This window comes from Haemaphysalis longicornis, unplaced genomic scaffold (assembly GCF_048455015.1).
Source record: "Haemaphysalis longicornis isolate Haplotype H1 unplaced genomic scaffold, Haemaphysalis longicornis Haplotype H1 scaffold_4, whole genome shotgun sequence".
Taxonomy (NCBI): Eukaryota; Metazoa; Arthropoda; class Arachnida; order Ixodida; family Ixodidae; genus Haemaphysalis; species Haemaphysalis longicornis.
In genome coordinates this window covers 156,258,261-156,279,670 of record NW_027526361.1, presented here as the reverse complement: position 1 = coordinate 156,279,670, position 21,410 = coordinate 156,258,261, and the positions used below count along the sequence as shown (strand labels likewise).

Here is a 21,410-nt window from a genome sequence, read left to right as displayed (position 1 = left end):
GACAGTCGTTGTGAGCTTTTTACATATGTGAGCCATGTGTGTTCCACGAAAAATCCCCGTCAAAATGTACACCTAGGTATTTAACAGACTCGACACAGAAAATACGGGCACCGGAACAAGATGCACAATTTGATGAGTGTATGTAATGAAGCAGTCGTTCGGCACGGTTTTTTGCCGATTTCGGAAACAAACTAGCCCACTTGTTACAGGGTTGATTGTTATTAAATTTTCTTCGACCAATCCGCTACTCTTCTGGCATCGTCTTGAAGATTTGAGACATCGAGAGAATAACCAGATTTGCCAGATACCAACAAAGTGTCATCAGCGTATTGATAAATTTTCGAAGTTTTAACAACAGTAGCTAAGTCATTTTATACAAATTAAAAAGAAGAGGTGACAAGATAGACCCTTGCGGGACACCTCTCCTTAGTCTGATACTAATACTCCGCACCGATCCAAGTGACACCACTTGAGAACCATCCCGAAGGTAATTTTAAAGGGGTCCTGAAATACCTTCCGCCGATGCATGGATGTACATGTACCCAAATAAAGCAATGTATTTGCAATCTGCTCCCTAAAGAATTTTGTTAAAGCGATGAGTATTAGCTGAGAAATCGTAAATAAAAAACTGCGCATTATCGTCGCTCCGCGTTTCCTCCTCCTTTCGACTTACTCTCCGCTGTTGACGGCGCGCGAGCCTTGCCTCCCATGATGCTGCGCTCCGCAGCGGTGACGTACTTCCGCTATTGCGCTGCTCAGACTGTCGTCTGCTACGGGCAAGCTTTGTTGACACCATGAATCCCGCACTCCGCTCAAGGCTGGAAAAGCGAACGAAAAATCTGGCCGCATGTATGCGGCGGCCTGGCCTTGCCCTTTCGCGGTGTACGTTGCTGGCGGCACATGACTTTTTATCGGCGGCGAACTCGCAGCCGCACGGGGAGGGTTGTGCGCTCGTTCCCTTAATGCACCGCGCACTGTTTATCCAAAAAGCGCCGTATCAGATGTGGCCTCGCTGGTGCCGGGTCTTATTTTGCGGCGGTGGTAATTCCTGCCGGCGGCATGTGAAAAAGTCATATTAAACCAATGCAGAACCTGTGCACAAAACGCTTCAATCATGTGACCAGTTCAGCTTAGGGCGATGCGTGGTGGAGAGCGGCAACGTTGGCAAAACATGCTCCGCCGTGGCTCTGAGCTTTCTAGCGCTGGAGCGAGCGCCATTACTTTGACAATCTCAAACATCGGTGCCTTGGTAACAAGGCACAAACCACTCCAGAAGTCAGTTACAGTTGCATGATCCCGGTTCAGCTTGGGGCGCCACTTCGCGACATTTGGGCACTGCAGGCGTATCACTCATTCCTATTGGGAAGTGCGAGATGCGTTTGGCATTACAGGAGGCGATGGTGTGTGTGTTGTGGACGCCTTTGTTTCGCGATGAAATGCGACGTTGTGCTTCTGCGGGTGGATAGTGCTTCCCATGGTCTGGATTATCTTTCTCGAGCGACGTACGACTCAACCTCGCATGGGGTATGTGCAGTGTGCGTGGCTAAAAGCCATCGGCTTGTGCGCCAGAGTTAAGTGACTTGCTGTTCGTCCCCGCAAACCGCGCGAGGTGAGTACCGAATTTACGACGGGCACGAGGCAACCCATCCTCTGTCAATCGTGGTTCAGACTTTCAACGCATGTTGTGACGTTGTGTTCGTTAGAAACGCATCTCTGGATTGTTTTGAAGTTGAATAAAATGTATGCGTCAAACCCGGGCATTCGGCTCAGGGCGTTCTCTGCGATTGCACGAAAGAAGTGCCACGGGGCTTCAACGCTTTATTTATGGAACGTACTCAGGTAAGAGAATATCCATGTCGTGGTATGGCCGTGTTGCATTCAATACAAACGGTTAAGCGCTTGTTTTACACTTGCTTCGTTTGTCGTAAAATGCCCAAGCACTCCGGCACTCCGCTGGCAGAGCAGCCGGCGAGCCAACGCTGAGCAGACGACTCATCTCTTTGCCGGAAGTGCGTGCAAAAGCCGCCCAATAGCAGGATGTCTAGCTCATGACGAACATCTGGGAATCGATGATGTAGAAATGTGAAGATGGCGGCGTCCAAGAACACGAAGGGAAGGGTGAGAAAAAAACGACAAACTTTGCAACAAAAGTGTGTGCTTTCCGCTGCGCGTAAAAGAGTAATACTTGGCACAGAGGACGTTGACGACCCAATCTAACGGTTGCGCTAGTTCATTTAGTGTGCTCAAAATGCCTTTCAGGGCCCCTTTAAAGCAGAGATAGAAATGGTCCGCGCTAGCCATAACGATATAATTTGTACAGAGTATGCCATGGTTTACTGTATATAACGATTTCTTAGCATCAAGAAATAACGCAAACGAAACCTCATTCTGATCTATGCTGTTATGAAGGGTATCGGACAACTTTTTATGTAACATCTGCGTGCCCGCGCCGGAGATGAACCCGTATTGATGTTCACTCAGTAACTCATGTTTTGTTACAAAGGAAGTCATGAAACCCAATATGTGCTTTTCAAGAATTTGAGGAAAACAAGATACAACTCATACAGGGCGGTGTTGTAAAGGGTCCTTTTTTGCGGTTTTTATAGAGGGAAACCACGCGTCCGCACTTTAGACTGTCTGGCCAACAGCAATGTTCAATGAGGTTGTTCAGTAAAACAAAATAACAAATTTTAAATGCCCAACACCTATGCAGAGATCACCTATGTTTATGTTATGAAGCACTAATGATTTGTTGCGGTTTAAACTACTGACTATGCAAAGGAGATCAGGCTCTGTCAAAAACGGGATAAATGCGGACCATGACACAAGATTTGGTAGTATATTGTTACTTGCACACTAAACTCGATAGTTTTGTCCCAAAGAAAACGATTGACTGAATTTGTTGGCCAGGTCGGAAGTACCGGAACCAAAGTTGCGTTCTATTGTGCTTTTTGTAGACAGGCGTTCGTTACCTCGTAATTGATTTACTAAGGACCAAGTTTTAGTCATATTGCGACTAAACGCTTTGAACTGTTCGCGACAGAATTGCCTCTTTGACATACGAATCTGCGCGGTCACTCTCTTTCTCACCATACGGAACTGGTCGCGCAGCACTGTGTTGCCAGGGGCTCGGGACAGGGCCTTTCGCATGCCAGGGGCTCTCGCCCGAAGCATTTTTTTTTATTTTATCAGTGCGAAAACACCAGGGGTAATCCATTGATGCTCAGCCCTCCGTTTTTTTAGTACTACCGTTTTCTTACACGCCTCCTTCATCTGGCTTTACGTGCGAACGAAATTCTCATATGCAGTGGCATTGTTATTATCTAGAATGAAATAATTCCAGTCAAAGCTAGGAATTTGTTTGTCAAACTTTTTTTTATCTAAGATGCTGACAGTATGAGTATGATCCGATTGTAAAGTGTTGATTTGGTTAAATCACCCACAACAAAGTAGTAATCTGCTAATTTCTGCATAATTACAGCCCCGGCCGCACAAGACTGGTCGGATGATCGCACGTTGACATGATCGATACATGTGAGGGTGAGTATATTTTTAAGGAACTCCTCCCTTGTGGGTTCCCAGATAAGAGGCTCAATACCGAATTCGGAAAAGACGTTCAAGTATTGTTTAACAGCTGACCGCTCGCTTCGCAGCAAGTCGATGTTGAAGCTCCCAATTATGCACAAGTTTCCTGAGCTGAACGTTTTCCTGCGCACCTCCGCATTTCTTCTGTAAAACAAAGCGCACTTTTGGAGGGAGGATGATAAACAACTAGTAAACGAGTCACAAGATCCTTTTTGGTTAGATCAAAAGTCAGAGCTTCTGCCGATGAAAATGCAGTATTAATATTTGAAACTAATAAACTGTGAAACTGTGCCTAATGAACACGGCAATACCACCACCCCTGCTATTTTTGGCGGTGAGGAAGTGTTTGCTGTAGCCAGGAAGGCAGAAGGTGCTGGACAGGTCGTCAGTGACATTAATTTCAGCGAGTGCAAAAACGTCAACCGTGTTTGAGAGAAGGTTCGAGATTAGGCAAAACTCATCCCAATGTTTTCGAATGCATGGAATATTGACGTGCAGACCAGTGCATGAGCTGGAACAAAATGGTTGGAAAGCCTTGACAAAGGCATCAACATTTTGAAATGACATTTTTTTCTGCCTTAGATTAGTACTTAGAACATGCTAAGTGTCCTTTACAGCTTGCCTGGTTTTAGGTGGGTGCAGATGATGGTCGTGTAGGGTCCCCTCGAACGGTTTGAACTGACAACTTTCGGGCCACAGGTTAGGACTCCAAACACCCAAAAAAGTCATGCACCCCTTCGTCTAATGACGATGATGGTCAAACGCAATGCTTTCTCGTGACGGCCTCTTTAGTAGTCGTCTGTGCATCATGCACCCTTTTCCAAAACCGAACCGCTTCAGCCATGGCAAAATGAAGCAATCGGATAGACGCCTGTTTCACGGCGCGAGGGTGCGCAGGTTGAATTCCGGCCACGGAAAGCATTTGTTTCTACTTCACCTCACCCGTGATTATTCATCATCATCGTCAGAAAAAATGGCTTTCCTTCCGGGCGTTTTTGCGTAACAGATGCCGTCAGTTAAAAAACTAAAGCTTCGCTTTTAAATGGTATGTAGTGGTACAAAATACTGTACAGTGGAATCGCTGATACGGAGAGTTCCGCTGTCGGAACTGGCCATATGTACGCAAAACTCAAAATGTACTCAAAACTTAAAATGGACTCCAAACTCAAAGTGTACTAAGAATAAAAATGTACTAAAACTCAAAATGTACTCAGCACTCTTCAAACTCAAAATGCACTCAAATGCATAATTAACTCAGAATGAGCTCAGAAGTCACTCAGTCTCAGGCGTACTCAAACTCAGTCATGCGCAAACTCACTCGGGCTCACTCTGGTAAAGCTCACTCAAGCTTAAACTCACCATGCCACGCCAGCCCCTCGCTCTCTCAAACTCACGCGTGAGTTCGAGTCGAAATGAGTCTGAGAGTGGATTCATGAGTGATTCCGCCAAGCTCTGGAACTGGCGCTCTTACCCAAAGGCATGACGCAGGCGATCAGCAGCCCAAGCAACGTGTGGCACACGTGGAATAGGAAGAAGGCGACCACTAAGAGAGACGCGTCCAGGTGGCCCAGGTATGGCACGTCGAGAAAATCACGGCTAACGCGCACGTGTTGGAGCTTTTCGTCTGAGCCATCACGGTAGTCGCGTCCGTTGAGGGCTGACCACGGTGCAGTCATCCCGCGTTGAAAGGGGGCCCGGTACGTGGCCCGCCTATTGTAATCGGTAGACGCTGTTGTGTCCTCCTTCGGGGCTGCGAAGTCTTTGACGCTGAAGTAGATGATGCAAATTACCAAGCCACCTTGAACGAGGCCCAGTATAAGCGCCGCCAAGAAATGCCCCAGCCAGAACTGCAACAGGGATAGACCCATGAGGTGCTGCTGTTCCTGGAACAAAAAGTGCAAGATAAAATATATAAGTGCGGCAGCAAGACACTCCTGAATCCAACGTGGGCAATATCACACCAAGGAAAATACTACCGGCAGTTGCACAGGGTCTAACTCACTGTACGAAATATTGAAAATAGAGAATTAAAGAACTGCGTTGCCCCGTCTTCTGAATACTTCGTTCGAAGAACACTATGACCCGTTTAATCTGTTGACGAGCCACATTACCTAACAGCACCAAAGTTTGCTTCCCTTTCATGTTCTTTGGCGGTGCTCAAAATTTGTGCGGGGGATGTCTTGGACATATCTGGTAGCGTAACATGCGTAACGTAGCGCAGAGAACTCATCTTCAGGCAGTATTATCTTTAGGGTAACCTGGCTATAACTTCACAAACCATTGTTTAAACATCCGGGCTTCATTTTTTTATGTTTGGCGAAAGTATAACATAGCCAAAAAAGAAGTATGATTTCAGAGTAAAACGAAACGCAATAAACAGCGGATGAGGTGTTAATGTGTCCCCAACCCCCAACATCAGAATTTGCCTGCTGTATGCGGTTCGAGTCAAATTGTGTGCGATTGGAGGATGTTGGTGTGGTATGATTCCGTCGACGTTGTCGTCTGCTTTACCGACAGTTGTTGTTGGCCTCTTTTGGCGCAGTTTCACTGCCATTGCGCGCTTCCTTCGCACGGCTTGATTAACTTGATCGACAGTACCACCGGGGTAACCCGAACCCAACGGAATTAAGGGTTGGTTCGACAAAGATACGCTGAAGATTGCTTTGCACGGTGGGAAGAAAAATGTAGAGACGGCATACAGATATCTGGGCGCTAGAGAATCTCTACCTTTTGTGCACCGCTTGAAAAGAATGGGACTCCTTTTTCTAAATTGGTGCGTACCGATCGGTTGTGTTTTAATAGGTATTGCAAAAGGCCAGAGGAGCAGCTGGTTCTGATAAATAACGAATATAGGAGTTCCCTCAGCTGCCTTGGTATTCTCAAACTTACTAGAGTATCTTGTTTAAATCGGTATAAATGAGAACCACTAAGCTCACATGCCAACTTGTTTCGGCGCCTGGGCTTCTATCGCGTGGTGTTGTAGCCAGGAGCTAGCACATCAAGACCGGTAGGTTATGCTGTCTCACCATTCCAAAGACGCTCCTCTCCGTTTTCTTTCTGCTGACCCATGGCTGGGCTAAAGTGACGGCTTGGCTACAGCGATGGCGTCCGCCGTGTAGCCCGGCCGGGGCCGACGCTGCTGCGTTCGGGACGCCGCCCCTTCGAATTCCAGGTAACGGCTGCCCGAATATGTGTTTTCACCCTTGGCAGAGGCACGTATGTTATTTCAAGTATTCGCATGGGCAATGGTTGCGGATTCCGTTTAATGATTTGTTTTCCAGCCACCTTCACGGCATGAATTTGAGCCAATTTTTTTCTAGAGGGTTTCCAACCTGTATCGGTTTAGCTTCCATGCAAGATGTGTTTTTAGGAAAACTTTAGTAGAATTTTCAACAAGGATATGAGTTGGCGTGCAGTTGTTACGGTTTTTTTTCTAGATTTATTCAAACCAGTTTCGGTTTCAGTTCCGTGCACCATGTTCGTTTCTTTAGGGTAACCTTTATTACTATTTGAAATCAGCATATGTGCTGGTATGCAGTTGTGGCTTATTTTGCGACTATATTTCAAACCTGTTTCAGTTTAGGTTCGTTAAAACATGTTTTGTTTCTTCAGAAAAAACTTTCGTAGCTTTTGCAAAAAAATTTATCTGTTCGTACGCAGTCAGCGTTTATTTTTCAAGAGTTATTCAAGCCTATTTCGGTTTTGGTTTCGTACAACACGTCCATGGCTTGCGGAGTTATCTCTGGTCGCGCATTAGCGATACCTCAGGAATGCCCATGACCGTCTTTTCTCGCGATGTAGGTTGCAGAAATGGACTGAATATTGTCGCGAATAAAGGTAGAAGAGCAGTATTTACTGGGCTTAAAAGACCTACAGACGCCACCAAAGCTGACGCACAACCAGAGCTGCCATGGTAGCACCTTAGCCTCTTCGTCTTCTCAGACCCAATGTTCAGAAAGACACATACCCAAACAGGGAGATTGTTTCAGACATGCGGCATTACCCCCTCCCCTGAGAAAGCATCGTCCCGATGCATCGTGGTGATTGATGGTCCCGAGAGTCGTACGGCAAACAGCAGTTCAAGATTCAGTCAAGCGGGTGTAGTACGGCTTCATTCGCGCTACGCGGACGACGTCGGACTGTGACGTGGTGCGAGGAGAACTTACAGTGCCCTCAGGAAGAAATTCGTAGTTCACGTCGCTTGCCTGGCGGAGAACCTTCTAGGGTCCAAAGTAGCGACGCATCAATTTTTCGGAGTAACCCTTCCGGCGAACAGGGCTCCACACCCAGACGAGGTCTCCAGGTCGATATGTAACCTCCCTGTGACGCGCATTATACCTCCTGGCATCATTTCCTTGATGGCATCGAATGAGCTGGCCAGCCAGCTGCCGTGTGGCCTCTGCACGCTGTGCGATTTCTTCGGCGTCTGTGGTGACAACCGAGCAGTCGTCAGGTGAAAGCTTGAAGTCCAACATTGTCAGGACGTCTCCACCATGCACCAAGCGAAACGAGGTAAACCGTTTTTTTCCTGCGCCACCGTATTGTAGGCGAAGGTCACGTATGGTAGTATAGCATCCCAGTTCCGGTGGTCGACGTCAACGTACAGGCGGTCACAGAATAAACCGGACCAAGCGAGCGGTGGCCGAAAACTATCGGCGCGACACCTTCCGGCCCAGCGCCTGCTGTCGAGATAGCGGAGGGCGCATGCGTGTCCCTCCCTATAGTTTGTGCATGTCAGTTTCCTTGATTTCGGCTGCAGCACTTCGTTCCTGTCGAATGCGACGCGCGGCGGCGCCTTTCCCGGCGCACCTACCCAGCGGGCGTGATGCTTAGCAGCAGCCGGCAGCGTGCGACATGCGCTAATACCACGTAACTGTGCGTTCATCTGAAAACGTTTGTTCGGCGCTCTTTTTATCATTTTATTGACTCGAACGCTAACTGGCGTTAAAGAAAGGCTGCGATAAAGATTCACACATGACTGAACCAGTGCTGGTCGTTATGCGACGAACACACAGTTGATAGCAAGAACTGAAAACAGCGATGATTTATTCGCTTTCTGAAAAATAAACCGAATTACACAACTGTCGGTGTGAGTGAATTGCTATCGAAAAGCAATTAGGCGTTTCCTTCTATGTCACCCATTGGACAGTGATAGCTACGAAGCGTATAAAGCACGTAACCCGTCCTGCATGGCCATATTCGTGAAGAATGCCGTCCCGCGTCCCAATCGAGCAACGGAGGCACATCGTGCGACTTTTCATCGGAGGGACGACCCGTCTCCTCCCGCTGGACAAATGTTCAATAAAGTCATTTCTCTCTCGCTCTCTCTACTCAGCGGGAAATTTGCCGCCTCACCGGGAGGACTAGGACTTCTGTAAGCCGCCTGCCACGCAACTCCCGAGTCCCGCCTCCTTCAGTAGTCTTCGAATTGTCTCGCAAGAGACATTCAATGACAGCTCCTGTCGAATTTATTTTGCAGACAAGAAGGGATCTGCCACAGCGGCTGCGACAATCAGTAGTTCCTGCTCCTCACTGGTGACTTTAGGCCACCCGCTGCGCTCAGCGTCAATAAGTCTGCCCTGATCATCCCGGTAGACTTGAATAACGCGGCTTACAGAAGTCCTAGTCCTCCCGGTGAGGCGGCAAATTTCCCGCTGAGTAGTCCCTTCGATGAAAAGTCGCACGACGTGCCTCCGTTGCTCGATTGCGACGCGGGACGGCATTCTTCACGAATATGGCCATGCAGGACGGCTTACGCGCTTTATACGCTTCGTAGCTATCACTGTCCAATGGGTGACATAGAAGGAAACGGTTAATTGCTTTTCGATAGCAATTCCCTCACACCGACAGTTGTGTATTTCGGTCTATTTTTCCGAAGCTAATAAACCATCGCTGTTTTCAGTTCTTGCTATCAACTGTGTGTTCGTCGCATAACGACCAGCACTGGTTCAGTCATGTGTGAATCTTTATCGCAGCCTTTCTTCAACGCCAGTTAGCGTTCGAGTCAATAAAATGATAAAAAGAGCGCCGAATAAACATTTTCAGATGAACGCACAGTTACGCGGTATCAGCGCATGTCGCACGCTACCGGCTGCTGCCAACCATCATGCCCGCTGGGTAGGTGCGCCGGGAAAGGCGCCGCCGCGCGTCGCATTCGACAGGAACGAAGTGCTGCAGCCGTAATCAAGGAAACTGACATGCACAAACTATAGGGAGGGACACGCATGCGCCCTCCGCTATCTCGACAGCAGGCGCTGGGCCGGAAGGTGTCGCGCCGATAGTTATCGCGCGCCGCTCGCTTGGTCGGGTTTATTCTGAGGACGCCTGTACATAGAGAGCATATCGGTAATGGTCTTGTTTAGCTGCTCCGTTAGTCCGTTCACCTGCGGGTGGTAGGCGGTTGTCCTCCGGTGGCTTGTGCAGCTGAGATGTAACACTTCTTTAAGAAGTTGTACTGTGAACGCAGCTGCCCTGTCCGTGATAACAACTGTCGGGGCACGGTGACGAAGGACGATGTTCTTGATAAAGAACTTGGCAACTTCTGTGGCCGTGCTTCGGGGAAGGGCCTTTGTTTCACAGTAACGCGTTGAGTAGTCCATAGCGACGACGATCCATCTGTTGCCAGAAGATGACAAAGGAAAAGGCCTGAGAAGATCCATACCGATCTGCTGAAACGGTAATTTTGGAGGGTCAACCGGTTGGAGTAGACCGGGGGGCTTTTCGGGCGGCGTTTTCTGCGTCTGGCAGTCTCGGCAAATTTATACGTACTGCTTGACATCAACCGCAAGCTTCGACCAGTAATACCGTAGTCGTATGCGGGCTAAGGTACGGGCGAAGCCGAGATGTCCGGAAGGCGGTTCATCGTGACATGCTTGGAGAATTGCTGCACGTAGTTTTCTTGGTGGAACGAGCAAGTATGCGGTTTTCGTGGCATCAAATTGTTTTTTATACATGATGTTGTCACGCAGACAAAATGATGTATGGCCGCGTGCGAAAGATCTTGGTAGCTGAGAGGTGCATCCTTCGAGGTAATGGATAACTGGGCGAAGCTCCGGGTCTTTTCGTTGGTCTTGAGCAAGGTCAGAAGGAGTGACGCCTTCAAGAAAGCCGCCATCATCGTCTTTCTCTGTAGACATTTCATTGATTGGGGCGCGGGAGAGGCAGTCTGCGTCGCTGTGTTTACGGCCGGACTTGTAGGCGACACTGACATCGAACTCCTGTAGCAGGACACTCCAGCGAGCGAGACGTCCAGACGGGTCTTTCAGGTGGCCAACCAGCACAGAGAGTGATGGTCAGTATCCACTTTGAAATGTCGTCCATAGAGATATGGCCGAAATTTGGTGATGGCCCACACAACAGCCAAGCATTCCTTCTCGGTTGTAGAGTAGTTGGCTTCGGCGTGTAACAGAGTACGGCTCGCATAAGCGATAACCCGCTCTATACCATCTTGCCACTGTACAAGCACTGCACCTAACCCGATGATGCTTGCGTCAATATGCAGTTCAGTTTCAGCGTCCTCGTCAAAGTGGCCGAGCACAGGTGGAGTCTGCAACCGACTTTTCAGTTGGTCGAACGCTTTCACACTCTTTTGGGCCCCAACTGAACTGCACATCATTCTGTGTTAGGCGAGTTAACGGCTCCGCTATATCGGAAAAGTTCTCCACAAAGCGACAATAGTACGCGCAGAGGCCGAGTAAACGGCGTACTGCATTTTTGTCGCTTGGTGTTGGGAAAGCGGCGACAGCAGCAATCTTGTCGGGGTCACGGCGGACGCCTTGGAAGCTGACCAGGTGGCCCAAAGTGGCACTTCTCTGGTTTTAACGACAGTTGGGCGGATCGGATGGCCTCAAGAACTGCTCTCATATGCACTACGTGCTCTTCGAACGTTCTAGAAAACACTACCACGTTGTGCAAATATACAAGGCACGTCTGCCACTTTATTCGAGATAGAACAGTCTTCATCATCCGCTGGAAAGTGGCGGGGGCGGAGCGCAAACCAAACGGCCGGACCTTAAATTTGTGGAGGCCGTCCGGAGTAACGAAGGCTGTTTTTTTCACGGTCTCATTCATTTACTTCAATTTGCCAATTAACCACTGCGCAAATCAATAGACGAGAAAAATCTAGCATTGTGCAACCCATCCAACGAGTCATCAATCCGCGGCAAAGGATAGACGTCTTTCTTCGTAAGTTTGTTAAGCTTCCGGTAGTCAACGCAAAAACGAAGAGTACCGTCTTTCTTCTCAACACGGACGACCGGGGATGCCTAAGGACTTCTCAACGGCTGGATGACATCGTCTCGGAGCATGTCTTCCACTTGGCGACGAATAGGCTCGCGTTCTTCCATTGAAACTCGGTAAGGGTGTTGGTGAATTGGTCGCTCGTGTTCGTCGGTGATGATGCGATGCTTGGCGATGGTTGTTTATCGAACTTTAGACGTTTCAGCAAAGCAGTCGCCAAACAAGTCGAGAACATCGCGAAGCTGTTGCTGTTGGGACATCGGAAGGTCAGGGTTTACGCCAATTTTGGCGACCTTCTCCGATTCCTTCTGCGTGGACAAGCCTCCCAGAACAAGATTCCTTTCCTCGTCGCTTACTGCGTCCAGGTAAGCAACTGCTGTTCTGTGTGATCAATGCTGGTGTTCCGGACTGAAGTTCGTAAGCAGTATTTCTGTTGGTTGGTTGCTGATGTCCACGAGGCCACGGGCTCCGCAGACCTGTCGGTCGAGCAGCAGAAAAACGACTTGTTCGACGATACCGCCACTGACAGGTGATTTCTCGCACTCAACAGCAACGCACATACTGCTTCGGGGAGGTAAAGTAACAATCTCGTCGCAAATTCGAAGCGCAGGTCTGGAGAGGTCCCTCTCGTCATTGACTGACAGAGGGTTCCAAAATGTAACCAAAAGATCCCGCAAGTAGATCACGGCCCCGTAATCCCGGAGAAAGTCCAAACCGAGTATAAGTTGTTTCGAGCACTCCCGCCACACGGAAAAATATCCGGGGAAAGTTGAATCTTGAATTTGAATTCCGGCGGTGCACACACCAGTCGGCACAACAAGGTGGCCATCAGCTGTGCGGATTGCCGGTCCACACCATGGCGTCGTTACTTTACGCAGCTTGCACGCGACTGAGCAGTTAATAGCAGAATAGTCAGCGCCGGTATCGACGAGAACTGTTACCGAGTGGTTGTCGAGGAGGACCGGGATGTCGCCAAAAAAATTTCGTTCGCTTCAATAAACGTTCGATTTCGGTGGTCGTAATGTAGATGTTGTTGCGTCGGTGGAGGTTCTTGAGCTTTAGGCGCAGCGTCCTCAACCATGGAGGTCACTGGGTATAGTTTCCCCAGTGTGGGCTCGGAGACCGGTTCCCACCACATCGAAGAGAGCCGGGACGGCTCGGTGATGAGTACTTGCGAGGGGTAGGCGTTCGGGACGGATGAGTAGTGGGCGAAGTTGACGTCAGCTCGTAGGCGGAAAGGTACTCCTCGATTTCTCGTGGTGGATCCCCGTAGCGCGGACGAGGTGCGTTCGGCGAGACCCGCGAAGTCCCAGGCGGCGGTAACGGCAGTGACGGAACACGTGGCCTTCTTCACCACAATGGTAGAACAGGGGCCAATTGTCTGATGTGCGCCACACGGTCGCTTTCCGTTCGAGACGTCGTGGTTCTTATCGTGTGGCCGGGTTCCCCATGCGCCCGAACGGCTGTGTCACAGTTGGTAACACCTGGGGAGGTGCCGAGGTCAGCGTGCGCAGCACGTCCGTGTAAGTGCGACGTTCCACTGTTGGAGCCAGCATAGGACACACACCCGTGTACGTTCGAACAGGCCTTGCAACATCAGCCGGTGCCGTGGGTGCCATTGCTCGCCGAACTTCGTCTCCAACGACGTCGGTAAAGGCAGCGAAAGTTGGTCAACAGTCACTCTGCTGAAGAAGCCGCAGTTCCTCACGCACGACGCTCCTCACGAGCTCTCGGAGAGCGTGTTCATCGTTGACCGCTGAAGCGCAGGCGGCCACACTGGCTTGACGCCCGTACTGCATGTTGCGCTGCTGCAGGGCCCGCTTCATTGAGGTCGCTTCCCGAACGAAGTCAGCAACCGTTTTTAGCGGGCTGCGTACAAGGCCAGCGAATAGCTAGCTGTTCCTTCACACCGCGCATCAGGTTGCGCACCTTCTTTGCTTCACTCATAAGAGGATCAGCTCGACGAAACAAGTGCGTCATGTCCTCGACGAATATAGAGACGCTCTAGTTTCGTTTTTGCGCGCTGGACTGTAGAGCAATTTCCGACTTTTACTTCCGCTCGCTATTTTTGAAGTCTTCGAGCAATTGTCGCCGAAACTCCAACCACCTTGTAAATGTAGGCGCGTGGTTTTCGTACCACGTCTGTGCCGGCTCTCTGAGTGAGCAGTAAACGCTTCTCAGCTTACGTGTGTCGTCCCACTCATTGAACGCAGCGACTCAATCGAAATGATCGAGCCAGTCCTCGACGTATTCGAAGATGTAGCCGTGGAACGGCCGCAGTGTGTGCGGCATGCCGATGCACCACCAGCGGGAGAAGGCTCCGCTGCCCTGATTGGTTTCGCGAACCGTAGTGGTTGTTATGACGCGTGGAGGCTTCACCAGCAGGCCAAATTCTGGTGGTAGACCTCGAATACGGCGACTTGACTTGTGCACTGGTGTTGTCTCCAGAGGACGCTCGTGTGGGTCGGTAAACTCGCCTGGTTCGAAGTACATGGAATTACCCCGCACCTCCACCGCAATATACCTATTCCCGCTCCATACTAGTACCGCTCCTAGACAAGAGGTTTCAAGAAAATAAAAAGAGCGCAAAGGACGAGGACAAAGAAACACAGTAGACGGGACGCGCGCTCACTACCAACTAGTTTATTTCGAAAACCCTTCCCACATTTAAATGTCAATACATCAGGGGCGCGCCTGCGCACAGAAGACCTAAAAAAGGCAAGCCACATGCGCGCTACCGATTACGGCACAAAAGGCGGAACTCACTCTCGCGCAAATACACCGATGTCTGGCTGACACAATCTTTGCCCCTTTTTTAATATGGTATGCCTCCAAAAGTTCACGTGCCACCGTATCCCTGCTGCGGCCCAGTATCTTCAACTGATTAAAAAGAGGCACGCATTTACATTCTGCGCAGTGCGCCGGAAGGTTCGCACCGGAATCCTTTGTGAGGGACAGCTCATGTTCGCGGGCCCGGTCATTGACACATCGGCCGGTTTGTCCTATGTAGGACTTGCCGCAGTCCAGTGGCAACTCATATACTGCAGCCACTGTGCAATCCACATAACGCAGTGCGGGCTTTTTACCACAGGCAGCACCTTTTCTGGCATCCCCAGGGATGCGCGCGCACAACTTTGCCAGCTTTCGCGGCGCTGAAAAAACAACGGGTACATTGTGCCTGTTCGCCACTTTCTTAAGGTTATGTGTCACCTTGTGGATATATGGAATCACCTCGGGCCTCTCGGAGCTCTTTTGCCTTTCTTTTTCCCTCGCCGTGCCTTTTAGTTTCTGCAGCAGGGATTCCACAGTCGCCACCAAGATGATATTTGGATACCCTGACGACCGCAACCTCTGAATCTGTTGTTGAAAACAAAGGATTCCGGTGCGAATCTTCCGGCGCACTGCGCAGAATGTAAATGCGTGCCTCTGTTTAATCAGTTGAAGATACTGGGCCGCAGCAGGGATACGGTGGCACGTGAACTTTTGGAGGCATACCATATTAAAAAAAGGGGCAAAGATGGTGTCAGCCAGACATCGGTGTATTTGCGGGAGAGTGAGTTCCGCCTTTTGTGCCGTAATCGGTAGCGCGCATGTGGCTTGCCTTTTTTAGGTCTTCTGTGCGCAGGCGCGCCCCTGATGTATTGACATTTAAATGTGGGAAGGGTTTTCGAAATAAACTAGTTGGTAGTGAGCGCGCGTCCCGTCTACTGTGTTTCTTTGTCCTGGTCCTTTGCGCTCTTTTTAATTTTCTTGAAGCCATGAACCAACTCACCCAACAATCCATTTTATTAAGACAAGAGGTACCGTTGCCTGCAGTGACGAAGGAAATTCCGTCGCATACGCAGTCGCTGGACGCCCTCTGCACAATCGGGGATGCTCTACTGGTAGCGTTTTTCCTGTGCCTTCGCAGCCCGACTGTCTCCTCTCCGTAGTAACAGTCGACCCAAAAAAAGGCGCGCACAAAAGGTGGAGAATTGGTCGATTCGGGGAAAAGAGACAACGCCTGCCCAAGATCAAACCCGCAGTGTACATGCTACTAGCGTTGTGCTCCACACGACTGAGGTGAGGGAACCCGAATAGCCCGGTACTATTACTGGTTAAACGGGGATATAGCGAAGTTGGCAAAAATTCGCAATTTTCGGTTACACGCATGTCTTCGCTACATGCGTGTGCCGAGGTAAGGCTCGCGGGATTGATGCAGGAATGAAACTAAAATGCAGGACATAGTGAGGGTGAACTCACCCGTAAAGGATTTATTTCACGCTGGAAAACTCCCTGATGTCCGCTTGGTTCTCTACCACAACCTTAGTCACTACACGGCTCCACAAAGAAGCAAAGTCAGTACCCCTGCATTCACATACGTAACTTAGGTATCACTTTGGCGTTTTTACACTTTCAATTGCCTTAACCTGCTTCACGGAGAAAACTTATGCTGAAATGGTGGATTTTCGCGAAATTGAAGCTCATTTCAGCATTCGAAATTGTTTAGTGGGTGTTAGCTGGCATACTGTCTCGGGCAGCGGACTTCTTTCTCACCGGCGGAGACAGCATTTAAAATTGCGAGCTTGTCCTGAAAAGACACAACTTTTTGTCTCCTGGCAACAGAACTCATCATCGACAAACCGGCACCAGAGGAACCAGTGAAGACGCGTGACTACACGATGACAGCTAAGAGCCAGGCCTACTAGCATCTAACCGATACCGCACTCACACTACAAACGCACTGTATTTTGCCGTGAGGGCGAAGTTCAAATACTGCAGTTCTTCATCCGATTTTTCAGAGAATGTGGAAAAAACAATGGCCCGTTATCGTAGTGAATTCGTTACATCAATAATAACCGTGGCAATGCATTCGTTACATAGAAATCGCAAGCACATGGGTTTCAATGGGCTTGGCAATAGGGAGATGAAAATTTTCGTTAAATCCAGGAATCCTCTAAATAGAGATTTGTGACATCCAGGATTCGTGACATCCAAGATATTTTTTTCACAACCCATCAATGAGACGAGGCCTCAATTCACAACTATCATACCACTCATCACGCATTGATCACCAGCATAAGGTTGCCATTCCGTTTTCCCGCACGAAATTCTTTTCAGCAGCATTCTTACCGAAAACGTGTGCCGATTGGAACCACCTTCCATCTTCCGTTCTAACGATAACAGACCCTTTGTTGTTCAAGACTGCGATTTCTCAGGAATTTTTGTAACTATACGCAGTTTCCATTATCTATCTTTGTCTTTTATAGGCTTGAATTCTTATTACATACACATTCTTTTTTTCCAGTTGATTTATCTTGCCTTCGTAATTTGCGCTTCTCAGACTTGTTTCTTTTCTTTGTTTTTTTCCTTGTCTTTATTTCATTGTGTGTTATGAAATGTTGTATGCACACCCTCTGTAATGCCCTACGAGCCCTAAGGGTATTCTAATAAATAAATAAATAAATAAATAAATAATAAATATATAAATAAATAAATAAACAAATACAAAATAAATAACCGCTAAACTTACCGAGCCCTACCCTGTCATGTCGTACATCGCTCTTCTCTCGTTGAATTGCAGCACTCTGAGGTGCTAAGAGGAGCATCTCGTGAATAAGGCTTGTGCCGTATGCTTTCAGAATTATAAATGCTTTCCGGCTATGTAAATATCTGACCACCAGCGACTGTGCTGCAGACGTTCCAATCCCACCCCTCTCACAGTGCGTCATTACCTTCCGAGTGCTGCCCCTCCCGACTTCCCTCAATATTCCGGTGATCTCCCCCTTCCCCCGCTATATTTTTATTCCCATCGTTAATCACAAGGCCCTCAGCCAATAATCTACGTGCCCACGCTGCCCACGACGTTCCCACTGCAACTTAAACGCAAACGTGAAATTCTAAGGGTGATAAAAGATGATTGTCACGATGGACCATTATTCGAACTGCAGAACACTGTCATTGTGATCAAGCGAGAATTGCAATGGACGCCAATTAGGGAAAGTATGTACTGTTTTGTTGCGCATGTTATATCCACAGAAACAAATCCCACATCACGCGAGGAGAAATTAAAGGTTTTACCGCTAGAAGAGTGATGGTATTAAGTATGAGCGCTTACAAGCAGGCCTGAGTTTATTTCTTTGGCGACATCACCAATCCTGAAGATGAGTGGCAGGCAGAAGGCGATGGAAAGCGCGAAGAAGAAGGCATTGCGGTAGTCCTTGACATCCAGAAACGGAGGCACCATGGGCATCTCGCGGTACAACACCTATAAGGAGTGCAAATCACAGAATCGCCATTACTACAACAAAAAGACTTGAAATAAGGTAGTGCACGACATACGACACGTTTTCCTTTTGAAAACAAGACGTGTATCTAAGAGCAGATGAAAGAGCCAGTGTCAGTATGAGAACTGTTTAGGCATTCCGCCTCATTTATCCTTCCTTCGGTTTCAACACTGGTACTGGCAAAACATAAATATGTCATTAAAAACTTCATCATTCGCTCAAAACTTCACGCGAAACGGTACGGTATTGTTGAACAAGAATTATCGAAGCCGTCCAATTGTTTTGGTGTCAACATGCTCGGTAGACGCAGGAGATGCGGTTCCAAATGGAGTAAAAACAGGGAAGCAGCATTGCTCTCGCGGCTGCTGAGATGTTCTAATGTCAGACAATTTTGTAGCTATCACAGCTGGATAAAAATACATGATTCTGATAGGCTTTTTAACGTTTGATACTTGTAGGAATGCTCCTGAAGCTTTCAACAATAAAAAACCACGACTTAGCAACAATAATTCGTTGTTCACTGGGGTTAATGCGTTCGGGTAATAACTATTACGAACCCATTTGGTCACGTAACCCAATCTAATAGCTTCTGGAAGAACATCAGGCGGTATACTTAAATGGCCTATTTAGGGGGCACGTCACAAAGGGTGTTGCAAATAAAGAGGGAGAAGCGCTCCACCAGCTTAGTCAGTGCGAGGTCATGTCACGAGCGAGGCAGTTGCCTCGCTGGCATTTGGATAGCCGTGCGCCGGGCCTTGTGGTTCCTCTCGCCAGACAATTCCTGGTGCCGAAACCCGTTAGATCACGCCGTCTCGCGCCATGGACGCGCTTCTTCGGCGCCGCAATGTTCTACGCACCACCGTCACGAAGCAGATGACCGCCCTCTACGCTTTGCGGCAGAACGGGGCGGCACTGATCCTCGACTTACAGGCGCATCTCCACATTATTCTGGACAAGCATAAGACTTGGACAAGGTGGGCATCCAGATTTAGGCGAGCCTTACGGACGATGAGCTTGACGCTGACGTTCTTGTCAGGATTGAGAACGACAGGCGTATATACGACCTTCGAACGCGCGTGCGCTCCGTCACCAGCCCGCCGACCTCAGCCGGCAAAGCTGTGCCTTGCGGGTATGCAACCTTTATAACCGGCACTTGGCATCCGGTGTATGCTATGAAGGTGCACGAAACCAACCAAACAATCGGGATGGTAATTGTGCGTATACAGAAGGTCACCACTAATAACTTAGTGGCACGCTTGACACCGTAGTGCCCGAGATACTGAAGTGTTTGATGGGTCTGATAGGCAGTCGGGCAGATAAACAATCAACGGGTCTTTTCGTTGTTCAGCCAGCATTGAGTCGACTTCTAGGGGTGATGCAGAGGACCAGTCCTAGTTAGTTTTACTAGCCTCGTCTAGCGACATCGGAGCAACAGCGTCGTGATGCTAGCGCCCCGAGTGATACACCACGCGAATGACGTAGTGATGAATGCGGAGCGCCCACCGCACCAGTCGGTCAGATAGGTCTCTCCGCGTTCGTGAGCGTTCAGCTTGCGTATACTACCACCTACTCGTCGAATCCGGGCTTTCTTTGAGCGAGAACAACACCCAGGCCTACTCTACTCTCATCGGTGTGTATTTCGGTCGGGCCCACTCCTTCGACTACGAAGACACCCACCACTCCATCTGGCACTGCCCCACCCTGCTGCTTCTTCCACGACCCAACCTCCTACCCTCCCCCCCCCGACTCCTGGCTGTCTACCCTCGCGCGCTCGTACGCCCAGTCCCAGCGCACCCTGGTCGACAGCGCACGGGCCTATAGAGCTGCGCTTCCGCGTCTCCACCGTACGTACTAAGCCTGGCCAGGAATGAAAAGTGTTTCTCTCTCTCTCTCTCTCTCTCTCTCTCTGGTCGGGGCCGACGGATCCAAATGCCGAACCACAGGCGGGGACGTAAGCAAGGGGCTTAGCGTTGTATATGCCTTGTCGGAAGCTGCTCACCTTGCTGCAATTCCCGTTTTGTTGCTAACCAACAGCATGAATGGAGAAATGACAGAGGCGATGTTACGAACGAAGCGACGGAAATAGTAGCATAGTTCAATGAAGCTGTGAAGCGCTTTGATCGAGGTCGGCTTCGACAATTCCGCTACAGCCCGAAGCTTCACTGGATCGGGGATAACGCCATCAATGGACTCGACGTTACCAAGGATTGTTGGCTCGCGAACAGTAAATCGGCATTTCTTGAGATTAATTTGCAGTCCTGTGACTTTCAGACATGTAAACACTTGCCCAAACTGGTAGAGATGTGTCTTAATGTCGGAAGAAAACTTGACATCATCCAGGTAGCATAGGCAAATGTTCAATTTTAGACCCCGAAGAATGCCGTCCATCATGCGTTCGAACGTAGCACAGTCCGAACGGCATGACAAGCCGTCCAGAGTTACGAAAACCGTCTTCGGGCTATCTGCTTCCGCGATCGGCACCTGCCAGTACACCGAACGTAGATTTAGGGATGAAAAATATTCTGCTCCTACAAGACAACCCAGTGCACCACCGATGCGCGGCAACGGGTAGAGATCCTTGCAGGTTATTTTGTTTAGGCGGTAGTAGTCCACGCAAAAAAGATGGAACTGTCTTTTCCCGAACAAGTACAACCGGTGACGCCCAGGGATTGTTCGAGTGCCGAATGATGCCGCGCTGGAGCATGGCGTCCACTTGCTCGTCAATTACGCGCGTTTGAAAACGGGCGACGCGGTAAAGCCGCTGCCGTATAGGCGCATGAGAGAAGGGCCGGTTGTGTGGCTGACTGTCGAAGTACCGCCAAGCGCCGTCTGCGCACACTCGAAGGCCGAATGGAATTGATGAAGCAGTCTGGGAAGCATGTCTCGTTGGTTCTGCTGCGTAAAGTCAGCGTCGATAGCACGACCAAAAAGTTTACAAGACGGCGGAAATGGAGTGGCAGGAGGTGAGCAGAGTCCGTTGAACTCATGTTGCATTCGATCCTCGGAAACTTCGGCGGATACGGTGAACTCGACGTGTCCAACGCATTCTCCGCGGAGCAAGGAGCACGGGCTTGCCCCAGAATGGCAAATCAACATGGCAGTGTGACCATCGCGAACAGTGAGGACAGCATAGGGCAGCAATAGACATCGACGTTCGTACAACAAATGTGTAGGGGTGAAGAGTGCACTGACGTCACAAGGAAAATGGCAGAATGGGGGCACAAGGATGGCGCAGCATGAAGTAATAGGCGTTTCTGCGGCAACAAGAAGCTTTGCATGAAGCGCTGTAGATAAATATTCCAGTTGCGCATCACACAGCGC

At 49.3% G+C, this 21,410-nt stretch overlaps 1 protein-coding gene across 1 annotated transcript in view; it reads right to left on the bottom strand.

Moving 5' to 3' along the window:
• Window positions 1-21,410, bottom strand: part of LOC144180059 (uncharacterized) — a 64,893-nt gene that overhangs the window by 28,386 nt on the left and 15,097 nt on the right. The window contains exons 5-6 of the mRNA XM_077708467.1: window positions 17,921-18,070; window positions 5,057-5,468 (exon numbers count right to left, since the gene is read on the bottom strand). Coding sequence (XP_077564593.1) covers window positions 5,057-5,468; window positions 17,921-18,070 — 562 coding nt within the window. The remainder of the gene's footprint in view (window positions 1-5,056; window positions 5,469-17,920; window positions 18,071-21,410) is intronic.